This window comes from Bufo gargarizans, chromosome 8 (genome assembly GCF_014858855.1).
Source record: "Bufo gargarizans isolate SCDJY-AF-19 chromosome 8, ASM1485885v1, whole genome shotgun sequence".
In the NCBI taxonomy this organism is placed as follows: Eukaryota; Metazoa; Chordata; class Amphibia; order Anura; family Bufonidae; genus Bufo; species Bufo gargarizans.
This window is the reverse complement of record NC_058087.1, coordinates 189,673,091-189,695,597: the sequence shown is the minus strand read 5'-3', so window position 1 is coordinate 189,695,597 and position 22,507 is coordinate 189,673,091. Positions and strand designations below refer to the sequence as shown.

The window sequence follows — 22,507 nt, the reverse complement described above, 5'->3', positions numbered from 1 at the left end:
ACTGTGTATACTCTTGTTACCCTTAAACAGCCGTGACAAAAATATGTTTACTAAATGTGATCATTCAATTTTTTATAGTGAAATGTCTTTGAACTACACACTCTGATGCAATAATGTCTTTCCGCAACACTGTTATCATTTGCGTTACTGATGTAAGATGCGTTTGTTTTTTCTACCCCTTATCGTGCAGCAATTCATTCAGTAACATGGCTATTACGCACCGAGATGCCCAATTACAAAATGTAAATCGAAAATGGTTTCTGGGAATAAAAGGGGCAATTCCTCAGTTCTTGCAAAAGTGTAATTTGTATGGCAATAAACCTATGAAATGTAGAAAGAAAGAAAAAGAAATGTCTGTTTTTGTGGGTACTGTATCTGTGATGTAGAACTCGTTGCCAGAAGCTGAGCTGACGGTAGCCTGCCAGCAAATACACCTAATAATAACCAGACCGGTCTCTCATCCTTTACTCATCTCCCTGAGCAAACTCCCTAAAATACAGCAAATTCCCAAATATATCTCCCACTCTCTCCTTATAATCTTCTTATACTTTCCCTATCACATTATATCACTGGCTCATGTCTGCAATTTATTTATATTTTTTGCAGACAGAGCCACAGCACAACATACTTTCAGGTCACAAGTACAATGCCATCTGTAACAGGACCTTGCTGAATACTGCCCTGATCAGACTGTATATTAACCTCTGAGCCAAACAGTGCAAACCCTTCCGCCACTTCCTCCCAGTGTCATGTGACCATTCCTCATCTTCCTCCCTTGTGGTTCTGCCCACCAACATGAACAGTAAAATGGCGCTGGGTGCAGTTTTTACACGATACGTCCAAAATGAATTAGAAAAGCTTTGGATTTGTTTAGTGGATGAGTTTATGTGAAGTTCAGAACAAATCCAGTTCTATTAACATTGATTTTCTAGTACTTTAAACTCAAATTAACTGTATACTGCTAATGATTGACTCTTCTCTTCTGACTTTACACCCCACCAATTTCAGTAGAGCCCTCTTCACATCTTTATTCCGTATGCTGTATATCAGAGGGTTTAACATGGGCGTAATGGTAGAATACAGGATAGAGAGTGTCAGTTCGAAGACCCGGGTATCTTTTAATGGTAGCATAATATATGCAGACATCCAGGTGCCATAGAACATGGTGAGGACTATGAGGTGGGACGAGCAAGTAGAGAAAGCCTTTCTTCTCCCATCTCTAGATTTAATACGTAAGATAACAACGATAACCATAATATATGATATTATACTGCACACAAAAGGGCCAAAGCCGAATATTACAACTTCCATGTAGGCAAATAGCTGAAAACCTGCATTGGGAAAAGAAATTTTGACAAAGGCCTTGAATTCGCAGAAGAACTGAGGAACCGTATTTGTATACAGAAGTAATTTAGATAAAGTTAACGTTGCAAAAGCCGAATTTAAGAAGCCAGTAACCCAGGCAAATACCATGAGCAGGATACAATTCTTCTTGCTCAAAATACGATGATAATGAAGAGGGTTACAAATGGCGACATATCGATCATAAGCCATAATGAAGAGCAGTAGATCCACTGTAGTAGCCACATGTAGGAAGACATGCATCTGAACGAAACATTGGGTGCAGGTCAATGTATAGTCACCACTCAGAAACATGTGGACCAACTTAGGGGCAGTGGTGGTTGTGTAGCAAAGGTCTACTATAGATAGATTGCAGAGGAATAGATACATGGGGGTTTGCAAGTGCCGATTTTTATATACTACTAGAATGGTGGCCGAATTGGCAAGTACTCCAGTCAAGTAAATAAGGACAAAAAAAAAAGATAAAAATGGCTTATTCTCATGTGTAATGAAGGTCAAAATAAAGAACTTACAGGTAAAATTTGCCATGATGACAGCATCACACTGGGTCGACTCCTGCTGCATGCAGACAATAGTGTCACATTGGATAACCCTCTACCTCAAGACCAGTGGACTTGGGTATCTGCTCAGGTCTGCCTCGTACAGATGCTGGCACGGAGCAAAATATTGGAGAATACTCAGTTGGTATAGATTCTAGTCATTGTGTATCAATTCAATATCTGCGTGTAGTCACTGATTGTGAATTTTTGTCTCTGGAGAATAAGGATCTGTCTTGGTCATGACCACAAAGGTGCCTGACCCATCAAGGCTACAGTACAATGAAGGAACACAAAGCGCTTGATGGTCTGCATTTAAAAGCATCATTCTCTATTGAATAAGCACATAAAACACTGACCTTAAAATGCGCCGGAAAAACCAAGTGCTAGCAGTTTTTTTTTTTTTGCATGAATTTGCTTAGACCAGTTGTACCATTGAGGCCATTTTCTGACCCAGGATATGGTCAAGCATTGAGTGAGCCGAACCAACTCTCTTCATAACTACGGTACAAGCAGTGAAGCTGTGTGATCATCCCATGATCTGGACAGATTTTCATCTTCTGGTAGATGTTACTTCTAACATAGAAGCGGATTCTTTAGACTATGAAGCTCTGCCAAAAGATGTTGTAATCGTAGATTGTACAAGTTGAAGAAGGGAGTTGATGCCTAATAAGATCACAAGCACTCGGTTTCAGGTGATTGGACGATGATACAGAGATTTGTTCTGACTGTCACTTCAGGCTGAAATCTTTTCTCCCCATTATGGGGATAGGTGATCATAGGAGGTCTAACTTTCCTCTGATTATGGGCCAGACTTGAGGCACCTGTGTTTTTTCAACCTTATCAGCTATGTTACTATGGATGTGTTAATCTCATTGGTAATCACGGTGGAGACCATGCTCTTTAATTCCCTAGCTCATAGGACCGAAAAAATATCAGTACATTTTCATTAATATTTAGAGGACGTGAAGAACCTCAGAGTGCACTTACATGTTTCGAATGCTACATGCGTCCTTAGTCATACCAATAGGCTATGACTAAAAAGGCATGTAGCGTTCCAAACGCGTAAGCAGATTTTAGGGAGTCCAATGGCGTTTTGTGTCACTGTGTTTTTAATTTGTATTTTGCTACAAATAGAGAAGACATTTGGTTTGTTTGGGTCTGGTAGCTCTGGTTGCAGTCATGGTGCATGCAATGATGAGATCATGGCAGATACCCCTCAACTAATTGCAAAGTATTTATAAGATGAGTTTCAATCTTCCCAATTCCTTTCTGAAGTTGCTCCACAGGGAACAGCACCTCTTACCTCTGAATGTGGCTGGTTGCAGTGGAATTGTTCATTTGCTCAGTGCTATAGGCAGGTTTTTTATACTGTACAGCAAACACTGAAGGGTTTAACACCTGATGTTACCATCTCTCCATGGACAGTTAAGAGACTGAAATTGTAATATGAAAACAATATTATATTGAGCTCCCGGGATCTTATTACTTATAAATATATAAAAGCGCCATTATTCCCATGGCGCTGTACATCCAGCCGAGGTTACACAAATATAAAAATACAATAAACAAGAAACTATTAACAGACTGTTACAGAGGGGCAGAGGGCCCTGCCCGCAAGAGCTTACAATCTATAAGGGAAGGGGAGAACACAGTAGGTGAGGGTATAGGCTGCTCGTGTGGCTGTATGGTGGCACCATGCTCATTGCAGATGGTAGGCTTTCCTGAAAAGGTGGATTTTCAGGTTACCCTTGAAGGTTTATATGTTGGGAGAGATCCTGTTGTATTGGGGTAGTGAGTTCTAGAGTAGGGGAGAGGCACGTGAGAAATCTTGCAGTCGATTGTGTGAAGAAAAGATGAGAGGAGAACAGAGGAGGAGGTCCTGTGAGGATCTGAGATTACGTGTGGGGATGTATCCAGAAAGCAGGTCAGAGATGTAAGGAGGGGACAGATTGTGGAGCCAAACAACAGAGGTACTATAGCTAAAAAACTCAAAAAACTTTTTGAAGTATTCTAGCTATAGTACCTCTGTTGTTTGGCTCCACTCTCATGCCTTGAAAACAGTCTTTGTCTGTCCATTCCTGCTGGGTTTATATTTTTTGGAACCATCTTCCAAGCTGTTCTCCTGAGGATCTTTCACCAACTTCTTTGCTGTGCTGCTTGTTTCCTTCAGATTATCAGTACAGTTTCACCAGTAAAACATTGGTAAAGCTTAAATAGCACCACATACCCTTGAAGAGAGAATTTTGTGCCTCGGACATCACAGAATGACTACCTCAAACCTCACACAGTGATTTTGCTCCTGACCAGAACTCTCTCCTCTATCAGCATAGAGGTGGAAGCCATAGGACTCTATGAGCTGTCCCAGACTGAATGTATAAATGGAGAAAAGTAGGGGACCCAGGACAGAGCCTTGAGGGACACCAACAGAGAGGGGGTGACAAGAAGGTAGTGTGTAAATGGAAAACGCTGAAGGTTCTGTTGGTGAGGTAGAAAGTAGGGTTGGGCTATATAAAAAATATTCCCACGATAACGATATTACAAAATTTATCCAGTTTTTGGACCCTGGATCCGAACCCGAACATTTCAGTTAAAGTTCGGGTTCGGTGTTCGGTGATTTCTTAGCGTTTTTTGAAAGGCTGCAGAGCAGTCAATCAACAAGTGTTTAACTCTGTGACCTTAGAAGCCATCACAGCCATGCCTACTAATGGCATGGCTGTGATTGGCCAGTGCAGCATGTGACCCAGCCTCTATATATAAAATGAAAATTGCGGCACTCAGATTCTGAATTATTGCGTACAAAACTTTTTATTTTTTCAAATAGCCCAATTTAGATCCTTGGTGCAAACAGTGTGTTTAAGACCAGACGTTTCGGTCGTAAAAAAAAGGGCCTATCCTTTTGCCCAACACCTAAACTCAACACTTTCACTTTAGAACAGGAGCTACAAAGGTTCTACCGGACATTGAGATTAAAAACTCACTTTCAGGAACTCCAAACACAAGAACCACGTATACCCGCGATGCCAGGAGTATTATCCATAGAGCATCTGGGCCTAAGGAATAAGAGCTCCTTCATGCCAGCAAAAAACAAACACCCCGTTGAGACATATATCTCCCTGTCCCAAAACCTGATTAAAGACATACTTACGACAAACATGCAGGGCCATTACAAACATACCAACAACTTATCCTCTGAAGAAGTATTAGCACTTGATTCACTACATAACAACAAAAATATCATCATTAAACCAGCAGACAAGGGAGGGGTGCTAGTGGTAATGGATAAGACTGACTACCTGAAAGAGGTTAGGAGACAATTATCCGACATAGATATGTATGAAGTACTTCCCAGAGACCCCACAATACAGATAAAAAATCTAATCACCAATACCATCAACAGATATTCAGAATCAGGAATCATTGACCCTAAGACAGCCATTTTTCTTACCAAACAGGATCCAATTGTCCCCGTATTTTATATACTGCCAAAGATCCATGAAAGCCTCATCAACCCCCCAGGTCGTCCCATAGTGGCATCCACGGACTCTATCCTTTCCCCTCTTGCCGTTTATATGGAAAAAATACTCACGCCACTTATCAAAACATCCAAATCTTTTATACTAGACACCACTGACTTCCTCAGAAAACTCAAGGGGATAACCATCACACCAGGAAGCATTCTTGTGACCCTAGATGTAAATAGCCTTTATACATCAATAACACACACCAAGGGGCTCCGAGCTACAGCAAGGCTGCTACATAACCAGTCCACTTTGGACAGTACACAACAGGAATTTTGTCTCAAAATCCTGGAGATAATACTCACAAAAAATTTCTTTCTATTTGGAGACACATTTTGTGGCCAGAAACTGGGTACCGCGATGGGGTCAAATGTGGCCCCGCCCTATGCTCACGCATTTATGATAGCATTCGAAGAAGATCATGTCTATACGAACCCCTTGTTCCAACAATATGCCGACATTTGGTATCGTTTCATAGACGACATCTTTTGTGTATGGAGGGGACCAATTTCCTCTATACACCAGATGGTAACTGACCTTAACCAAACTTATGAAGAGTTAAGCTTTACCTCACACACCAGCATGGAGGAAATAAGTTTCCTGTATACACTGGTCAAAATTGATTCCATAGGTGAACTATCCATAGATCTATATAATAAACCCACTGACCGGAACAGCCTACTTCACTACAACAGTTGCCACCCCAGGGCCACAAAACAATCCCTACCCCGATCACAATTGACACGCGTTGACCGCATCGTGAGTAATGAGGATACAAGAGACACACAATTTCAAGCCATGACAGAAAAATTCTGCAGGAGGGGTTATCCAGATACCATCCTTAAAGATACCCTACAAGACTTCACCGGGATCCGAGAACCACGACAAAAAAGTAATAAAATTAATAATGAGAATAGAATCACATGCGTGACTACATATCATCCCTTAATGCCGAAAATCCAACAGGCCCTCAAACAACACTGGTCACTTTTAACCAAAGCTTATCCCTCCATAAAAGAATTTAATCAAACGCCACTAACATGCTATAAAAGGTCATCTAACATTAGGGATAAACTAATAAAAGCCGACATAGGCAGCTTCACAAAGCTACCCAAACAAACCTTCTTGCAGAGCAGACGATTAGGAACATACCCATGTCTTCATTGTGCCCAATGCTCCAGCGTCATAAAAGGCGAATATGCCACACATCCACGGACTGGACAGAGGATTCCGATTCGTGGATTCTACACCTGCGACTCAACTTTTGTGGTATATTTGATATGCCCATGCGGACTCGCTTATATAGGAGAAACGACGCAGCACGTACGGGACCGCATAAGTAAGCACAAGTCGACAATAAGACTTGGGCATACTTTCTTGCCAATTCCACACCACTTTACGGATAAAAAACATCAAATTTCGCAATTGCGTTTCCAAATCCTGGACCAGATAGACCCCTTAAGGAGAGGAGGCAACCGGATACTCCTCCTAAGACAACGGGAGGCATTCTGGATCCATAAACTAGGGACACTAGCACCAAATGGACTAAACCGTGAATGTGATTTTTTTATTAACGTATGATGAGTGTATGTGAATATTGCTCTAATATGCTTTTGTCTTTTCACTTTTACAGACACGCTGAAAATAATATTGCAGCTGATGTGGGTGAGATTAACTCTTCCCCTATTTTTCCTCTATCCCTGCATGACTAATCCTTCCTTCTCTAGGTTCTTTATTCCTTCATACCCCTCCTTTTTCCTCTCTTCATAATTATTGAATAAAATTTACAATATAGTACACAGCCATTGGATATGCCCATTTAATAATTATCAAAACAACACATAACCTGTATAGTGAAGCCCTATGTGGCATCAGAAATATCTGATATTACGTTTGATTAACAATTATATCCTGTATCACTTCCCCGTTTATACATAGGAGCTTTCACATTAGTCAGACACATACTCTGATACATCTCCGACGGTGGAACGCTAGTACTTCCTCCCTGATCACATGACATCCCTGTGGAACGCAAATTAGCGTTCCAGCATCCGCGTCACTTTCGGTCAGGTGACCGGAACTACAAGGGAGACCGTACATTTAAGACAGGGACGGGCTAGATGCGATGCCATGCATCCAAGCCTAGATGTCCGGACCCTACCAGAACAGGTAATAAGCTGTGCACATGTTTTTCTTGCAGATTATAGAGGATCAAGATATTACTCACAGCGGCACCCGCCACTTCCGATTTGGTACCGATATACAGCTGGCCATGTCACTCCCCAGGGAATCATCCCCTACAGGAACCATAATCCACCACCTTGATTAATCATGTCTAACATATGTGCGATAGCACAGATATGTGGACACAGGCATGCACACACATGCATGATACCTGCTATTACGTCAAACAGTGTTTCATATATGTATACCTAACATTGTATTGTCATGATTCAATACCATATATATACCATATTGTGTATGCATGCTATAATCCACATATTCTGTGCCACATTGCACATTATAATTTATATTGTCAGTACTAATAATATGTAATAATATATACTGTGACCCTCCATATACCTAAACCGGGCCAACCGCCAGGACCATTTGTACCATGTAGGTGGCCACATCAAACGAGGGGTATCACTTCATTATTCCACATCTGTACTTTGGACTATGCAGGATATGACAATGGATATAAGATATAATATGTAATTGATAATATGAGAAGCTACATAAATTTGTCACGACCTATATGCACCCAACTATAGCGTTTTACTATGATCAGATATCCATCGGACCATAACCTGCATCGTATTTCCTTGATGTATTTTACTCCTCCAACATTTATCATGTATTCGATACGACCTGACTCTTCGCCATCCTGAGACGTCAGCAACATGTTCCCTTATGTGTCAACTATATACTATGCAACATAATGGATAACCACATTTATATATGTATGTAAAAATTATGATTTTTTTTATGTAAAAGAATAAGTATTTTCAGTTGTTTTTTGATGCCAAACTTATGTCTTGTACCATGTATTATTTCAGATAAAATATGTGACCACTGATGAAGGTCTGTTACGACCGAAACGTCTGGTCTTAAACACACTGTTTGCACCAAGGATCTAAATTGGGCTGTTTGGATGAACCACTGCTAATGCTTGAAAAAATATGAAAAAATAAAAAGTTTTGTACGCAATAATTCAGAATCTGAGTGCCGCAATTTTCATTTTATATTTACTGACTGTTCGCAGTCCTTGACTGGCACCAGAGACATTTGATTTGAGTGCGGTTCTTCACTCTACTACCAGCCTCTATATAAGCTGGAGTCACGTAGCGCCGCACGTCACTCTGCTGTGCTTAGTGTAGGGAGAGGCTGCAGCTGTGAGGGAGAGAATAGGACAGAATCTGTTATCAGAACTCCAATTGAACTCAGCGATCTACATACATTTAGTTGTGTGGCTGCAGTGCACAATCTTTTTACCCTGCCCTGAGCCCAGTGAAAGAGAAAAATAACTTGTATCCGTCTGTTAGTTAGGTGGGCAGCGGCCATTTTATGCAAGCTCAGTGCACCAGCACAGCATATGTGCTATTGTAACATTAAAATCCAAGCTTGAAATAATTGCAATAATAATCTGGTTTTAAAAAACACCCTTTTTTGGCAATATTCTACATCTGGTGCCTTTGCAGCAAAACACCCTTTTTTTTTCAAAATACTTAATATTGCAGCCCTTGCTGCATTTGTGATTGTTAAAAACAAGTTTTAAAAACTTCAATAATTTTCTGGCTTTGAAAAAACACCCATTTTTGGCAATATCCAACATCTGGTGCCTTTGCAGGATTACTCAGTGTGCAACTTAAGCTAGAAATACATCTATAATTTTCTGGGTTTTTAAAAACACCCTTTTTGGGCAAAATACACTATTTTACAGCCCTTGTAGCATCTGCACGTGAGACATTCAAGCGTTATATATGCAGCTTTCATATTCTGTTGGTAAAAAAAACACAGTTTTTTGCAAAATACTTAATATTGCAGCCTTTGCTGCATATTTCATTGTAAGATACACCCTTTAGATACTGTGGTTCTGTCATTAGGGTTTCTAATGGATTGGAGTATTTTGTAGACTTGTGACAAAACATGGCGAGGGGAATGGTGTGAAGCAATGAGCTTCTCAAATGGGGTCAGCTCTCTATATGTGTTAGATGTAGACAGGATGGGGGTAATTAGTGATTTCATGTGACCCTTCTGTATCAGGTGGAACGGGGTGTAGGAAAGTGGATCGACAGGGTTATCTTGGTCTAGAAAAGAGTGTATCATAATGGATTTCAGGTCTGAGGGTTTAATTCCTATGTCTCTGTATTTGGCTGAGTATAAATCTGCTATGTCTGCTATGGACATGAGGGGAGAGAGAATGGGGCTAAGATCTTCCTTGTAGGACCGCCAGATTTTAAGTATTTCTTGGGTAATGAGGTTGTGTGTGAATTGGGCTGGGGTAATGTCTTCTTTTACCCATAAGTGGGACCTTAATGGACTTTGTGCGAGACATTCTTCAAGGGGTACCCAAAGTTTCTAGGCTTCTCCTCTGGACCACTGTAATAATCTCGAAACATGTACCGCTTCATAGTATAGTCTCCAATCAGGCAGCGCCATTCCCCCTCTTGTTTTGTGTTGCGTGAGTAATGCATAGTTTAGGCAAGGTCTTTTACCCTGCCAATAAAAAAGGGCTAGTAGTTCATTTGATCGCAATAAAGAAGGAGATTGGTAAGGGGACTGGCAGTGCCTGAAAGAGATACAATAGTTTTGGAAGAAGTATAGCCTTAATGAGATTTTTGCGTCCCATCCATGACAGATATGGGAGTGACCAAGAGTCAAAAGTCAATTAAAATGTCTGGGGTAGATGAGAATAATTTAGTTTGTAGAGGTCCTTGCAGTTTTTACTAATTTTGAGGCCTAGGTATGTGATGTGTGAATGTGGCCACTGATATGGGAAGTGTTGTTTGAGGTCAGAAATTAGGTCATTGCTGATGTTGAGACCCAGGACCTCGGACTTTGTTGCATTTATCTTAAAGTTGGAGAGGGAACCGTATTCGTGGACCAAACCAAAGGCACATATCTACACATGTGGTGGCACTGCCCTGTGATTCAGCCTTTCTGGACTGAGATACTTAAACTGTCTAAACAAATGTGCTCTTTATCTGAGTCCCCATCCCCCCTCTCAGTCCTACCAACGTCAGATTGGAAAACATCCCCATTAGGAAACGCAGACTTTTTCATTACCTTATGGCTGCAGCAAAATCCCTTATACCACAATATTGGAATCAAAAAACCTCACCAACCGTTTCACAATGGCTGAATAAGTTCAACCATATTTATCACATGGAGGAACTGTCTGCCTGGGAGAAGAGATCCCACACAACATTTCAAAAAGTATGGGAAGATTGGATATCCTTCCGAAACACGACACCAGCACTTACCATACTAACCAACATATCTGAATCACCGAATTGATCCTCACGAACTCATGAGCCGTTCGTCCTGATCCTGGACACCCATTTTTGGCAAAAAAATCTTTAATTGCGGCCTAGTCTGCATCTGTACGTGTGAGATACACCCTTTACATACTGTGGTTCTATTCTGCTATTAATAAAACAACCAATTTGGACAAAAGTCTTTCATTGCGGCCTAGTCTGCATCTGTACGTGTGAGATACACCCTTTACATACTGTGGTTCTATTCTGCTATTAATAAAACAACCAATTTGGACAAAAGTCTTTCATTGCGGCCTAGTCTGGATCTGTACCTGTGAGATACACACTTTAGATACTGTGGTTATATTCTGTTATTTGAAAAACAACAATTTTGGGTAACTAACTTAAATTGCGACCTAGTCTGGATCTGTACGTGTGAAATAAACACTTTAGATACTGTGGTTCTATTCTGTTATTTCCAAAACAGCCATTTTGGGCAAAAAACTTAAATTGCGGCCTAGTCTGAATCTGTACGTGTGAGAAACACACTTTACATACTGTGGTTCTATTCTGTTATTAATTAAAAACCCATTTAGGGCAAGATCCTAAATTTGAGAAATATGAGGAGAGCGTCAAATAAGTGACGTGGCCAAGGTCATGGTGCTGTTGGTGGAGCTCCCGTTGCAGGGAGAGGATGTGGTCGATCTGTGCCAGCTGCAAGCACAAGTGAAACCCCTTCCTCAAGTGCGAGTAGGCGACAGAACCTGCAGCGGTATTTGGTCGGGCCTAATGTGGCTCTATGAATGGTGAGGCCAGAACAAGTACAGGCGATAGTAGATTGGGTTGCTGACAGTGCCTCCAGTTCCTTCACATTGTCTCCCACCCAGTCTCCTGCTGAAAGATCAGAGTTGGCACCTGCAGCCGATGTCCATCAGTCTTTCACCTCACCCCCTTGCAAATCAGTCAAGCAGTCTGAGACCCAAGTCATGCAGCAGTCTCTTCTGCTTTTTGATGACTCTGTTACCACGGTTTCCCAGGGCCATCCACCTATTGCTGTCCCAGAAGTGGAAGATATGCCCAACCACTTATGTTTCAAGATGAGTACATTGAGTACATGGGAGGACCATTGCAGCACGTCTCCGATGATGATGAAACATAGGTGTCAACTGCTGGGGCTTTCAAAAGTTCGCCTGTCAGCGCTGCAGCGTAGCTTCGGCCTTCCCGCTCACCGCCTCATATGCGACGTGCCCATAAGGTGGAACTCCACTTTGCACATGCTGGCCAGACTATGCGAGCAGCAGCAGGCGATAGTGGAGTTTCAGCTGCAGCACGCACGGGTGAGTAGCTCTGCGGAACAGCACCAGTTCAGCACCAATGACTGGGCCTCCATGCGAGACCTGTGTTCCTTGCTGCGCTGTTTCAAGTACTCCACCAACATGGCCAGTGCCGATAACGCCGTTCTCAGCGTTACTATCCTACTTCTATGCCTCCTTGAAAAAACTCTGCTGGCGATGATGAAAGAGGATGTGGCACAGGAGGAGGAGGAGGAAGAGGGATCATATCGTAGGGTTTCCGGCGAGTCATTCACAAGTGGCTCCGAGGGTGGTTTCCTGCACCCACAAACGCCAGGTACACAATTGTCCAGCCAGGTCATAGTTCTGGAGGATGACGAGGTGGAGGATGAGAAGATGGAGGAGGAGGAACCTTGTTCACAGCAGGGTGGCACCCAGACCAGCTCATGGCCATCACTGGTGCGTGGCTGGGGGGATACAGAGGACACAGACGATACACCTCCTACAGAGGACAGCTTTTCGTTGCCTCTGGGCAGCCTGGCACCCATGAGCGATTACATGCTGCAGTGTCTCCGCAACGACCGCCGAGTTGGCCACATTCTAACTTGTGCTGATTACTGGGTGGCCACGCTAATAGATCCCCGTTACAAGGACAATGTACCGTCCTTAATTCCGTCACTGAAGCGTGATCGTAAGATGTGCGAGTACAGGCACACGCTGGTAGACGCGTTGCTGGTGGCATTCCCACCTGACAGCGGGGGCACAGTGGAAGCACAAGGCGAAGGCAGAGGAGGAGGAAGAGGTCGCCAATGCAGCTGGGGCACCGCCAGCACCTCAGCGGGTCTGCCCCCTTCAACTTCTGAGTCTCCAAATTGGGCACATGGCCTGAGCTTGCCTTTACGCCTTGGAGGTGCTGGCCTGCCCTGCAGCCAGTGTATTATCTGAATGTGTGTTTAGCACGGCAGGGGGCGTTATCACAGACAAGCGCAACCACCTCTCCACAGCCAATGTGGACTAGCTCACGTTCATTAAAATGAACCAGACATGGATCCCACAGGACTTATCCGTACCTTGTGCAGAATAGACATGTATACCGGCCTTAACCAGCCATTGTTATACTACAGCGCAATTGCTCATTCTTGTATTGTGGATATTTCACACTGTTTTGGAGTGTACCCTAATAAAAAAAATAAAAATAATTGAACCAAAAACCAGTGTTGGCTACCTCGTCCTCCTCCACTGCCGCTTCCACCTACACCGCTACGTCAACCGCCTCCTCAAACTCCTACTCCATATGGACCTTCACCTCATAAATCAAGTATTTTTTTATTTATTTGTACGTATTTTATTTTACTTATTTGTCTGTTACATTTTTGGGTGACATTAAACAATTTTTGGCTGTGATAGACCCTGCTCTACCTAGTTGACAGCTTAATAAATTTCACAAATTTTTCAGTTAAATTCTTGGGTTGACATTTTACAATTTTTGCCGTGAATAAACCCCTCCTCTGCATAGGTGACAGGGACCGAATTTTTTTAAAATAATCTGTTCCATTGGTGGGTGACATTAACCAATTTCTGGCGATGAAAAACCCCTACTCTGCATAGTTGACAGGGACTTAAATTTCTAAAATTCGTCTTTAATTGGCCCTTTCCTTAGATCCTTCTGCTTTAATAACTTTTCCCATATTTCTACTCGATCAAAATTAAATTTAATCCATTTATCTCCCTTGGATGTGGTCTCTCTTTCTCACGCTCCCTCTCTGGCGTGGGACCCTGATTCGCCGATAACCGTGCCCTGAAGCCAGTGTATTGTCTGAACGTGTGTTTAGCACGACTGGAGGTAGTTATCACAGGTTATTTTCCCAATGTTTTGGGGTGTACCCTAATTTAAAAAATAAAAATAAATTTAAAACCAAAAAGCAGTGTAGGCTACGTCCTCCTCCTCCACTGCCGCTTCCACGTACACCGCTACATCCACCGCCTCCTCAACCTCTTACTCCATATGGACCTCGTTCTCCTAGATCAAGATTATTTTTTTTATTTTTACGTTATTTACGTTATTTATGTTATTTAAAGTAATTTCCATATCCAAATTTGTTTGCAACGCACTTGTCATGCTCTTAGCCACATTATGATGCCATTTGCAGCCCTCTAGCCCTTTCCATGACATTTTTACAGCCATTTTAGTGATCAAAAGTTAGTTTCCCCATTGACTTCAATAGGGTTCGGGTTCGGGGTCAAGTTCGGGTCCCGAACTTGAACTTTTTTGTGAAGTTCGGCTGAATCCGTTGAACCCGAACATCCAGGTGTCCGCTCAACTCTACAGACTAGCACAGCAGTATCTAAAGCGTGTATCTCACACTGACAGATGCAGACAAGGCTGCAAATTAAGTATTTTGCCCTACATGGGTGTTTTTTAAAACCCAGAAAATTATAGCTTAAATTGCACACTGACTAATGTGGCAGAGGCACCAGAGGGAGGGTATTGCCAAAAATTGGTGTTTTTTCAAAGCCAGAAAATTATTGAAGTATTTCAAGCTTGTTTTTAACAATAACAGATGCAGCAAAGGCTGCAATATTAAGTATTTTGCCTAAAAAGGGTGTTTTTTTTAATAACAGAATATGACAGCAGTATATAACGCCTAAATTTCACACTGACAGATGCAGCAAGGGCTGTAAAACTAACTATTTTGCCCAAAAATTTTGTTTTTTAACCCCTTAGGGACGGATGACATACCGGTACGGCATGTTTCCCGAGTCCTTAATGACCCATGACGTACCGGTACGTCATAAGTTTAAAACGGGATTGCGGAAATGCGGGGGTTAATCTGGGTCACAATGCCGGGGGGGGGGGTCATATGAACCCCCGTATCGGCGATCGCAGCAAACTGCAGGTCAATTCAGACCTGCGGTTTGCAGCGCTTTCTGCAGTTTCAAACCAGTACAGCAAAATCTGATTAGAAACTTTAAAATGCCCAAAATAAAGATTTTCACCCCCCCTGCACCCCTGAATGATTTTATGCCGGCGGGTGGTGCAGGGGGGGGTGTTGCAGGCAGTGCAGGCGGTGCGGGAGGCGGTCGGTGCGGCAGGCGGGATCGCGATCCTCCGCCCGCCTCCTCTTGAATATTCATTGGTGTCCAGTGGGTATACCAGAGTGTCAGCACATTACTGAAACTCTGGTATAAACGGCTGACATCTGTGCTGCGATGTCAGCCGTTTAACCCTTTCCATACCGCGGTCCATACTGACCGCTGTATGGAAAGGGTTAACAGTCAGGGAGCTCCCTCCCTCTCCCATCGGGAGAACCCCCCTCCTTACCCTTTCCCGTCTACTCAGTTGTGGCAGACGGGGAAGGTTCCCATGGCAACAGGACGCCTTCTGTTGTCCATGGTGCTGAACAGATCTGTGCTAAAGGCAGAGATCTGTTCAGACAAAGTGTAAGTAAAATACAGTACAATACATAGAGTACTGTACTGTATTATACAGACATTAGACCCACTGGATCTTCAAGAACCAAGTGGGTCTGGATAAAAAAAAAAGTAAAAAAAAAGTGAAAAAAGTAAAGATAAAATACACACATTTATCACTGAATAAAAAAAATAATAATAAAATACACTACACATATTAGGTATCGACGCGTCTGTAACGACCTGATCTATAAAACGGTCATGTTACTTTTCCCGCACGGTGAACGCCATAAAAATTACAAAATTAAAACTATGAGGAAATTGAAATTTTGCCCAAATTACTTCCCAAAAAAGTTAATAAAAGTGATAAAAAAAGTCGCATGTACGCCAAAATAGTACCAATCAAACCGTCATCTCATTCTGAAAAAAATCATACCCTACCGAAGATAATCGCCCAAAAACTGAAAAAAACTTGGCTTTTAGACTATGGAAACACTAAAACATGATTTTTTTTGTTTCAAAAATGAAATCATTGTGTAAAACTTACATAAATAAAAAAAAGTATACATATTAGGTATTGCCGCATCCTTATCGACCGGCGATATATAATAAAATAAAAATAAAAACGGTGTAAAAAAAGCAATTTTTTGTCAAAAACCGTATGCATTCCTTTCCTTCTGCGCCCTGCCATGTGCCCGTACAGCAGTTTACAACCACATATGGGGTGTTTCTGTAAACTACAGAATCAGGCCTCTTTCACACTACAGTTTTTTGCGTTCCGTATACGGTCCGTTTTTTGCGTTCCGTATACGGTCCGTATACGGAACCATTCATTTCAATGGTTCCGCAAAAAAAACGGAACACATACGGAAATGCATCCGTATGTCTTCCGTATCCGTTCCGTTTTTTGCGGAACCATCTATTGAAAATGTTATGCCCAGCCCAATTTTTAATATGAAATTACTGTATACTGTATTTGCCATACGGAAAAACGGAATGGAACAACGGAACGGAAACGGAACCACAACGGAAGCAAAAAACGGAACAACGGATCCGTGAAAAACGGAACGCAAAACACTGAATTCAACATACTGTAGTGTGAAAGAGGCCTCAGAGCCATAAATATTGAGTTTTGTTTGGCTGTGAACCCTTGCTTTGTAACTGGAAAAACTATATAGAAATGGAAAATCTGCCAAAAAAGTGAAATTTTGAAATTGTATCTCTATTTTCCATTAAATCTTGTGCAACACCTAAAGGGTTAACAAAGTTTGTAAAATCTGTTTTGAATACCTTGAGGGTTGTAGTTTCTTAGATGGGGTCACTTTTATGGAGTTTCTACTCTAGGGGTGCATCAGGGGGGCTTCAAATGGGATATTGTGTAAAAAAAAAACAGTCCAGCAAAATCTGCCTTCCAAAAACCATACGGCGCACCTTTCCCTCTATGCCCTACTTTGTGCCCGTACAGTAGTTTACGGCCACATATGGGATACTTCTGCAAACTACAGAACCGGGGCAATAAATATAGCATTTTGTTTGGCTGTTAACCCTTGCTTTGCTACTGTAAAAAATGGATTAAAATGGAAAATTTGCCAAAAAATTGAAATTCTCAAATATCATCTCCATTTGCCAATAACTCTTGTGCAACACCTAAAATGTTAACAAAGTTTGCAAAATCAGTTTTGAATACCTTGAGGGGCATAGTTTCTTAGATGGGGTTACTTTTTTGGAGTTTGTACTCTAGGGGTGCATCAGGGGGGCTTCAAATGGGACATGGTGTAAATAAACCAGTACAGCAAAATCTGCCTTCCAAAAACCATACGGCGCACCTTTCCCTCTACGCCCTACTGTGTGCTCGTACAGTAGTTTACGACCACATATGGGGTGTTTCTGCAAACTACAGAATCGAGGCACTAAATATAGAATTTTGTTTGGCTGTTAACCCTTGCTTTGTTACTGGAAAAAATGCATTAAAATGGAAAATTTGCCCAAAAATCTAAATTCTGAAATTTTATCACCATTTGCCATTATCTCTTGTGGAACACCTAAAGGGTTAACGTTTGTAAAATCAGTTTTAAATACCTTGAGGGGTGTAGTTTCTAGAATGGGGTCATTTTTGGGTGGTTTCTATTAAGTAAGCCTCACAAAGTGACTTCAGACCTGAACTGGTCCCTAAAAAGTGGGTTTTTGAAAATTTCTGAAAAATTTCAAGATTTTCTTCTAAACTTCTAAGCCTTGTAACATCCCCCCCCAAAAAAAAATATCAGTCCCAAATTGATCCAAACATGAAGTAGACATATGGAGAATGTAAAGTAATAACTATTTTTGTAGGTATTACTATTTATTATAGAAGTAGAGAGATTGAAACTTGGAAATTTGCAATTTTTTAAAGTTTTTTTGTAAATTTGGTATTTTTTTATAAATAATTTTTTTTTTACTTCATTTTACCAGTGTCATGAAGTAAAATATGTGACGATAAAACATTCTCATAATAGGTTGGATAAGTCAAAGTGTTTTAAAGTTATCAGCACTTAAAGTGACACTGGTCAGATTTGCAAAAAATGGCCAAGTCCTTAAGGTGAAATAGGGCTGAGTCCTTAAGGGGTTAAAACCCAGAAAAATAAAACTGTATTCCTATCTTAAATTGCACACTGACTAATGCGGCAGAGGCCCAAGATGGAGGGTATTGCCAAAAATGTGTGTTTTTTCAAAGCCAGAAAATGATTGAAGTATTTCAAGCTTGTTTTAACAATAACAGATGCAGCAAAGACTGCAATATTAAGTACTTTGCTCAAAATGGGTGTTTTTTTTTACTAATAGAATATGACAGCAGTATATAACGCTTAAATTTCACACGTACAGATGCAGCAAGGGCTGTAAAATTGAGTATTTTGCCCAAAAAGGGTGTTTTTTAAAACCCAGAAATTATAGCTGTTTTTCTAGCTTAAATTGCACGCTAACTTATCCTGCAAAGGCACCAGATGTAGGATATTGCCAAAAAAGGGTGTTTTTTTTAACCAGATTATTATTGCAGTATTTCAAGCTTGGCTTTTAATATTACAAAAGCACAGATGCAGTGCTGGTGCACTGAGCTTGCATAAAATGGCCGCCGCCGCCACCCACCTAACTAACAGACGGATAAAAGTTATTTTTCTCTGTCACTGGGCTCAGGGCAGGGTAAATAGATTGTGCACTGCACCCACACAACTAAATCTATGTAGATCGCTGAGTTCAATAGCAGTTCTGATTAAAGTTTCTTTCCATTTTTCTCCCTCACTAGTAACAGCAGAGTGACGTGCAGCGCTACGTGAGTCCAGCTTATATAGAGGCTGGGTCACATGCTGCTCTGGCCAATCACAGCCATGCCATTAGTAGGCATGGCTGTGATGGCTTCTAAGGGCACAGAGTTAAATGCTTGTTTATTGGCTGCTCTGCAGCCTTTCAAAAAGCGCCAAGAAATCGGAGAACACCGAACCCGAACTTTTATTGAAATCTTCGGGTTCGGGTCCGGGGTCCAAAAATCCTAAAGTTCGGTACGAACCCGAACTTTACAGTTCGGGTTCGCTCAACCCTACTTACAGCTACTGTAAAAAGGACAATAAATGACAAAAAAAGGGCATTTAAAAAATACAAATCTGAGCGGTCAGCTGTAGAGTTTGAAGATTACAAAGGCCTGAATAAAATCTGTAAAAAGGAGATAGAATTAGCAAAAATATAAAACAAACAGCAGGTGGCAAAAAATGCTAAAAGAAACAAGGTCCAAGCAGATAGGTCCCCTAAATAATGGTAGTCACTGAAGATAATGAAAAGGCAGAGTTACTAAATGTTTCTTTTTAGCTCTATATATAGTACAAAGGAAAAGAAAGGAGCTGATATCTGTGGTGTCGGGGTTGTTAGTACATCCAGTAATTTACTCAATTGCCTAACTGTAGATATTGTCCAAGATAAGTTAAAAAAGGTAAATGTGAACAATGCTCCTGGTCCAGATGGATTACACCCAAGAGTGCTTAAAGAGCTCAGTTCAGTCATTGCTGTGCCCCTGTTTATAATTTTTAAAGATTCTCTAAGGACTGGCACAGTGCCAAGTGATTGGCGCAAGACAAATGTGGTGACCATATTCAAAAAAGGATCTAGGTCCTCCACAGGTAATTATAGACCAGTTAGTTTAACTTCTGTTGTGGGAAAAATGTTTGAAGGACTCCAAAAGGACTATATACAGGAGTATGTGACTATAAATAGGGATTCGTATCCCTACCTATCCCTTGGTTGAACTTGATGGACTTATGTTTTTTTTTCAACTGTATCAGCTATGTCTTTGAACTAGACACTCTGATGCAATAATGTCTTCCGAAACACTGTTATAATTTGCGTTACTGATGTAAGATGCGTTTGTTTTTTCTACCCCTTATCTTGCAGCAATGTACAATGCATTCAGTAACATGGCTATTACGCACTGAGATGCCCAATTACAAAATGTAAATCGAAAATGGTTTCTGGGAATAAAAGGGGCAATTCCTCAGTTCTTGCAAGAGTGTAATTTGTATGGCAATAAACCTATGAAATGTAGAGAAAAACAAAAGAAATGTCTGTTTTTGTGGGTACTGTATCTGTGATGTAGAACTCGTTGCCAGAAGCTGAGCTGACGGTAGCCTGCCAGCAAATACATCTAATAATAACCAGACCGGTCTCTCACTCCTTTACTCATCTCCCTGATCAAACTCCTTAAAATACCCCAAATTCACAAATATATCCCCCACTCTCTCCTTATAATCTTCTTATACTTTCCCTATCACATTATATCACTGGCTCATGTCTGCAATTTTTTATTTATTTTTTGCAGGCAGAGCCACAGCACAACATACTTTCAGGTCACAAGTACAATGACATCTGTAACAGGACCTTGCTGAATACTGCCCCGATCAGACTATATATTACCTCTGAGCCAAACAGTGCAAACCCTTCCGCCACTTCCTCCCAGTGTCACGTGACCATTCCTCTTCTTCGTCCCTTGTGGTTCTGCCCACCAACACGAACAGTAAAATGGCGCTGGGTGCCGTTTTAACACGATACGTCCAAAATGAATTAGAAAAGCTTTGGATTTGTTTAGCGGATGAATTGATGTAAAGTTCAGAACAAATCCAGTTCTACAGTATTAACATTGATTTGCTACTACTTTAAACTCAAATTAAATGTATACTCCTAATGATTGACTCTTCTCTTCTGACTTTGTACCTCACCAGTTTCAGTAGAGCTCTCCTCACATCTTTATTCCGTACGCTGTATATCAGAGGGTTTAACATGGGAGTAATGGTAGAATACAGGATAGAGAGTGTCAGTTCGAAGACCCGGGTATCTTTTAATGGTGGCATAATATATACAGACATCCAGGTGCCATAGAACATGGAGAGGACTATGAGGTGGGACGAGCAAGTAGAGAAAGCCTTTCTTCTCCCATCTTTAGATTTAATACGTAAGATAACAATGATAACCATAATATATGATATTATACTGCACACAAAAGGGCCAAAGCCGAATATTACAACTTCCATGTAGGTAAATAGCTGAAAACCTGCATTGGGAAAAGAAATTTTGGCAAAGGCTTTGAATTCGCAGAAGAACTGAGGGACCGTATTTGTATACAGAGGTAATTTAGATGAAGTTAGCGTTGCAAAAGACGAATTTAAGAAGCCAGTAACCCAGGCAAATACCATGAGCAGGATACAGTTCTTCTTCTTTAAAATACGATGATAATGAAGAGGGTTACAAATGGCGACATATCGATCATAAGCCATAATGAAGAGCAGTAGATCCTCTGTAGTAGCCACATGTAGGAAGACATACATCTGGATGAAACATTGGGTGCAGGTCAATGTATAGTCACCGCTCAGAAACATGTGGACCAACTTAGGGACAGTGGTGGTTGTGTAGCAAAGGTCTACGATGGATAGATTGCAGAGGAATAGATACATGGGGGTGTGTAAGTGCTGATCTCTGTATATCACTGTGATGGTGGTAGAATTTGCTATCACTCCAGTCAGGTATATCAGGACAAAGAAAGCAGATAAAAGTGGCTTATACTCCGAGGACGTAGTAAAAGTCAAAATAAAGAAATTGTATGTATGATTATCCATGACAATGGCATGTGAAAAATAATACTTTATATTAAATTTTTAAGGTTTTTAATTACCTTTATGGTTTTACCAATAGTTACAGGATTTGGACCAACTTAGGGGCAGTGGTGGTTGTGTAGCAAAGTTCTACTATAGATAAATTGCAGAGGAATAGATACATGGGGGTTTGCAAGTGCTGATTTTTATATACTACTAGAATGGTGGACGAATTGGCAAGTACTCCTGTCAAGTAAAAAAGGATAAAAAAAAAAAGATAGAAATGGCTTATTCTCATGTGTAATGAAGGTCAAAATAAAGAACTTACAGGTAAAATTCGCCATGATGCACGGCATCACACTGGGTCGACTCCTGCTGCATGCAGACAATAGTGTCACATTGGATCACCCTCTACCTCAAGACCAGTGGACTTGGGTATCTGCTCAGGTCTGCCTCATACAGATGCTGGCACAGAGCAAAATATTGGAGAATACTCAGTGGGTAGAGATCATAGTCATTGTGTATCAATTCAATATATGCTTGTAGTCACTGATTGTGAATTTTTGTTTCTGGAGAATAAGGATCTGTCTTGGTCATGACCACAAAGGTGCCTGACCCATCAAGGCTACAGAACAATGAAGGAACACAAAGCGCTTGATGGTCTGCATTTAAAAGCATCATTCTCTATTGAATAAGCACATAAAACACTGCACTTAAAATGCGTCAGTAAGCTCTGCTTTATGTAACTTATCCAATAAACAATAACAATGTTTTTGTTTTATAGGGAAAACCAAATGCTAG

At 41.1% G+C, this 22,507-nt stretch overlaps 1 protein-coding gene across 1 annotated transcript; it reads right to left on the bottom strand.

Annotated features, from left to right (window-relative positions):
* Positions 1-20,779: 20,779 nt before the first annotated feature.
* On the bottom strand, positions 20,780-21,730 carry LOC122945521 (olfactory receptor 1468-like). The gene has a single exon (XM_044304585.1). It carries the CDS (start codon positions 21,728-21,730, stop codon positions 20,780-20,782), a length of 951 nt encoding a protein of 316 aa, XP_044160520.1.
* Positions 21,731-22,507: the final 777 nt, after the last annotated feature.